This window comes from Cryptomeria japonica, chromosome 1 (assembly GCF_030272615.1).
Source record: "Cryptomeria japonica chromosome 1, Sugi_1.0, whole genome shotgun sequence".
Lineage (NCBI taxonomy): Eukaryota > Viridiplantae > Streptophyta > Pinopsida > Cupressales > Cupressaceae > Cryptomeria > Cryptomeria japonica.
The window spans coordinates 673,375,797-673,381,404 of NC_081405.1; the positions used below are offsets into that span (position 1 = coordinate 673,375,797).

Below are 5,608 nucleotides of genomic sequence, written 5' to 3' on the forward strand. Positions count from 1 at the left end.
TAAATTTCCTCTAGTCAAACCCATCAACTTTATATCTCCTTTACTTGTCAAAACCTTCATTTGATGATCTAAAAATAGAACCTAACTAAAATAATAAATAATTCATACCTAAAATATTTAATGAAATAACATGCAAAGAAAAAGCAAAGTTTGCTTAACATTTAATTAGAACAAGAAAATTAAATGCATTTAAAAAAAGAACTCATTTCCTGCTAAAGGAAAAACAGTTTTCAGTTATGCAAAGACTCAAGATTGTTGATGCCATTTACCGGTGCGATGACGTCATCACCACACTTCTGACGTCATTACCTGACAGCGACTTGTTGGCAGAGTTACCGCCGGTTATGCCGAATCACCCCGTGCCACGTCATCATCCCAGTCAATTCATTGCATGCAGAAGAATCGTTGCAGCCCTAAAAATGACGGTCGATCTTTCCGTGACCACAATTTTCTTGACTCAACATATATTCAACTTCAAACTTCTACAAAATTTTGGAAGTTGGATCAAAATCTTCAAAAATAAATTTCTAATTTATAAAAAATGGAGTGTTTTGTTTTGGAGTTTAATCGAAAATTTCTATTATTTTAATTAAAATGAATCAAAAGTTTAGTATAGTGATTTGAAACTTAATCTCTTTAGAGGTCACATCTTTTTATAATCTTTCAAACAATATACAATAAAGTTTCATCCGTACAAATAAATCAAGCATTGAATCCGCAATCTACATAAATCAAGAATTGAACCCACAATCTGAACCAATTGTGGAAGTTGGACCAAATCTTTTCTGTTTTCAATTGAAAAAGAAATAAAGAAAACTTCTTTTATAATTTTTTTTTAATTGAGAAAGAAATAAAGAAAACTTCTTTTATAATTTTTTTTTAATTGAGAAAGAATAAAGAAAACTTCTTTTATATTTCACAATGTCGAGTATATCGGTCACCTAACTGTAGTACAAATGAGGCATACATACCTTATTCCATTGGGGTGTCAAGTATGTATGGAATAAAGTATGTATGCCTTGTTTGTAGCACAGTATGGACCACCTAACTATACTACAAATGAAGTATACATACCTTATTCCATTGGAATGTAAGGTGTGTATGCCTTGTTTGTAGTACAGGTAGATGGGAGAGGACTCAACATTTATTTCAATGATTTGGAACTTAATTTTTCACATGACATAATTTTTTATAAACTTTGAAGCTGGATCAAAATCTTTTTTTTTTAATTGAAAGAGATCAAAATCATTTTTTTAATTGAGAGAACTCAACATTTAATTTAGTGATTTAGAATTTAATTTTGATCTTTTTATAACTTCTCATACATTGTACAATACACCAACATCCACATCATAGATGAATCAAAATCTGAACCCATGATCTCAATCAAAATCTCCCCTTTTTCCTAAAATTTTGATTGTATTTTCATGGAGAATTTCTACAAAGACGGCCATACAGCCATCAAATTTATAATGCTTGGCAATCAAAAGCATGCTTGTGCTCACACAAAGTGTTCTGCTGATTTTATTTTTTCAATTTTAGTATTCCATTCCCTCTGTGTTGCGTTAACAGGTGAGCATGATGGCACTGATTAGACGCGCAATAGAGAGCAGTTCTCCATCTGACGGTCAGATAGCAGAGATACCTGCAGAATTTTAAGGCCGGGAGTGGCATATTGGTTGGTAGTTCGGTTTTTTTGTCGTTATCATTGGCTACGAATTGGGTGTTGAAATGGCAAATAAATTTTTAACTGGGTTTTTCCCCTTCCATGCCGGAAACAGATCGTTTTCTGTATGTGGGTGTTGTGTTTCATGGGATTAAGCTTGAGTTTTAGGCCATACACTTGCTTTTTCACCACTTTGAACAAGTTTCAGATTGAGTGGTTGCAAAAAGATGTAATGGTGAGGTGGGAAGAATTTGCAGAGACTTAAGTTTATTGGATTTGGAATAGATAATGAGCTTACAGATTTGGGTTTTTCCTTTTATCTTTTCGATTTTGTCTTTTTATTTTTAACTTTGTCTGAGGTGGATATAGTAAAGTTCAAAGCTTGATATGATGTTTAAGGTGGATTTGAAAGTGGGTGTGTTGTAAGTGGGTGTCTTATAGACCGGCCAATTCGGAACGTGACAGTCAAGCTTCCCAACTTCCCCCCGCCTCTGTGTATTCATGCATTGGATTGGAGTGTTGATTTGGTATTTATCTATGCACTTGTGTCTGTGATTTTTAATCTGTGATAGATTTTTGAGTTTTGATTTTGTTATGATGGGTCATGGTGGGGACTCTGGCATGAAGGCCAGTTTTGAGCATGCAAGAGATTGCATGGAGACTCTGGGCAATGATAATCCCAGCTGCAATGTTTTGGAGAACATGAGTAAGCTTCAATCTCAATCTCAATCTGAATCTCTATCCCCTGAGGAGTCGATGATGGGGGACACTGATTGTGAGGTGGTTAGAGAGAATTCGGTGGTAGTTTCCAAGTCCAGAAGCTTTGGTCCTGCTGCTTCGGAGCTTGGTTTTGAGGCAGGGAATTCTGTGGCAGTTTCTAATTCCATCAACAAGAATAGCAGCAGTAGCCAGTGCCATGCCTGTAGATTCTGCCATCGAGTCTTTAGCTCAGGGAGGGCTCTGGGCGGCCATGTGAGAGTGCATGGGACTAGTAGGTCTAATGGGGAATCATCTAGCAGTGGAATTGTTTCTAGGGGTGGCCGTTTATCAACAGATACCTGGATGAAGAAATCCAAGGTACCCACAAGTAGATCCAATGGGAATTCCAACTGGGTCGGAACTGGTAGTATTGAAGAGGAAGGAGAAGAAGCAGAGGAGGAGGAAGAGGAGTACAGAGTGTTGAAAAATATGAATATGGATGTTGAACAGGAGGAATTGAGTGATCACAAGATGGTGTCTCTGTACACACTGAGAAGGAATCCCAAGCGGAGTAGGAGGCTGACAGACGAGGAGTTCAGTATAGATTTGAGTACCAAGAACAACAGAGCCTGTGTTGAGTGTGGGAAGGAGTTTTCCTCATCCAAAGCACTGTTTGGTCATATGAGGTGCCATCCTGAAAGGGAATGGAGGGGAATTCAGCCTCCGGATGATAACACCTACGCTACTGATGATGATAATGAGGACAATATCAATGGTCATGGTATTGATTTTGCTGCTGCTGCTGCTTTAAGTGGTGTTTCCCCATTGTGCTGGCAGAGCTCCCAGAATTTAGAAGATCTGGAAGCCAAAGAAGAAGAAGAGGCAGGTTCAGATGATGAGAGTGATGGAGAGAGCATGAAGTCAAGAGAGGAAGCTTATGAACCTGCCTCCTGCAGTCTCACCTGGTCTGTCACTGCAAAAAGAGGTAGGAGAAGACCAGTTAGGCTTATTCAAACTCAACAGGAGGAGGTTGCTGGTGAAGAAGGAAAAGCGGATGTGGATAATAATAATACCGAGGAGCTTGAGGGTGATAATGACACTGCCCGTTTCCTTGTGATGCTTGCTTCTAGTGCTAATAATACCAATACTACTAATAAGGCTAATAGACCAGTGGAGAGACAGTTGACAGAGGAATCGGTATATCATTCAAAGACAAGGAAGTGTGAATATCAGGAAAGTAGTGAGGATCTGGATGCAGGACAAGAGGATCTGGGCCGGAAGAAGATGAGGAAGAGGACTGATAAAATCAGTAGACCTGTTGGACTGGGTGCTGGCCTGACTGAAACAGCCGGCAAATATAAATGTAACACATGCAAGAAACTCTTCAATTCTCATCAGGCTTTGGGAGGTCACAGAGCAAGTCACAGGAAAGTCAAGGGTTGTTTTGCAATAACCTATGTCAATGAGGAAGTGGAGGAGGTGACAGAGGAAGAAATTACAGAAGATGGTAGCAGTCAACTGATGATGGAGTATCACCCAGCTGATGTGATTGATATGTGTTCTTCACATGTAAGAGAAGAGGATAAAAGAGCTAATCTCAGTAACTTGGCTCAACAACAGAACATGGAGCTCGCAATTCCAATCAAGAAGGCCAAGGGCCATGAGTGTTCTATCTGCCACAAGGTGTTCCCATCAGGTCAAGCTCTTGGTGGGCACAAGAGATGCCATTGGACTGGTGAAAGAGTTCCAGAGACAGCAGACAGTGTAATTTCAACAGAGAAACAACCAAAGCTATTGCGAGGCCAAGAGAGGGATAAGAAAGAGCCGCTTTTTGATCTCAACGAACCAGCACCAGTGGATGAAGAGGATTTTGAAGCTGCTTATGGCATGATGGAAGTGGTTCCTGCTTTTGCTAAGAGTGTTAATCACAGAATGAAGATGCTTGAAGCTGTGACAAATGCTGGCTTTAGGTATGTAGAGTGTAACATATGTGGCTACAAGTTCGCATCAATGGATGAATTGAGGACTCACCAGATTACCCATGCCTTGATGCCGGCATCTTGATCTTTTTTCCACTCTAGATAAACAAGTGCATCTGGAGATTCAAACATTTTGAGCATTCGTTCTATACAGAAATCTTTTTTCATAGGCATAAATTTGTTTTTGTTAGTTCTTCAAGAGACTAGACTTGAAGACTTCAAGCCCTGATCTTGAAATTTGTGGATTGGTGTCATCAGCAAACAATTTCTGATGGAACACGATTCGTGTATAGGCAAACGAAAGCTGACTATCATTATTTATCAACAATAAGATCTCTGATATGTTTGTACAGAGTTCTGTACTTGACATTTTACAATTCTATACATTCCTTACTTGTTCAATTCTGTATGGCTTTATTCTCAGCTACTGTTGTTTGAAAAGTGCTTGCAAACTTGTATGCTTTCCAGTTTTAAAGCAGTCTTTGATTTGTTTTAGAGGTAACTGTTTATTTTGTGCAGCAAAACCTAATGGGCAATTATTATGATGTTTCTATACAAGTCAAATGTACAGATTTTGTCATAGTTTGAGTCTTGCGTGAATTGGGATTGAACAGTTTCATAGTTCCTATTCTTAGATCAAATGTGCAGAATGCAGTAAACCTCTGGATCATCTGTATCTCTAATTACCATTGTGTGGGCCAAGGAGAATCATTCCAAGTCTCTAAGCATGACAGTTCAACATGAACGAAAGCTTTGTCAACTACATTGCTCAAGAATTTTTTGTAAGGATCATATCAAAGATTATGACTATTCATGGTGGGGCTGCTAAAGCATATAAAAATGTTTGTTGAGTTGGAAGCATATTGAACAGATCAAAATTGCTCTCTTGGGAAGGGATCTTTCATCTCATTAAGCCAAGTTCAGCCCTTTAGACAGCTGGTCAGTGCTGGTTTCCGATTCCTTTCTTAATGGTCTTGTTCAAACTAGGTTTGCAGATTAAGACTTTTAGGAAAGAAACTAGCAGAGACTCATAGAACTTCCTGGATTCCATAAGAACATCAAGACAGAAGCCAAAGTACAAGATATTTCCAAGCAGATAAGAGAGACAAGATGGGTATCTTGAAACATGGCCATATCAATACAATTTTAACTAAAATACCTCCCCAATTTGATTGTCAAAGATTGTTGTGAAGGTGCATCACACTATACTAGTGCATTATCTACCTTACAAACATTATTATATGTTTCTGTTTGCTGATTATGA

General features: G+C 38.4%; 1 protein-coding gene across 1 annotated transcript; it reads left to right on the plus strand.

The window, feature by feature from the left end:
• Positions 1-1,563: 1,563 nt before the first annotated feature.
• Positions 1,564-4,746, plus strand: LOC131026766 (uncharacterized). The gene has a single exon (XM_057956716.2). It carries the CDS (start codon positions 2,261-2,263, stop codon positions 4,427-4,429), a length of 2,169 nt encoding a protein of 722 aa, XP_057812699.1. The 5' UTR covers positions 1,564-2,260; the 3' UTR covers positions 4,430-4,746.
• The last annotated feature ends 862 nt before the right edge of the window (positions 4,747-5,608 follow it).

Excerpts from the sequence above, each read along its gene's own strand:
- LOC131026766 (XM_057956716.2), top strand. The coding sequence starts at position 2,261 with ATGATGGGTCATGGTGGGGACTCTGGCATGAAGGCCAGTTTTGAGCAT.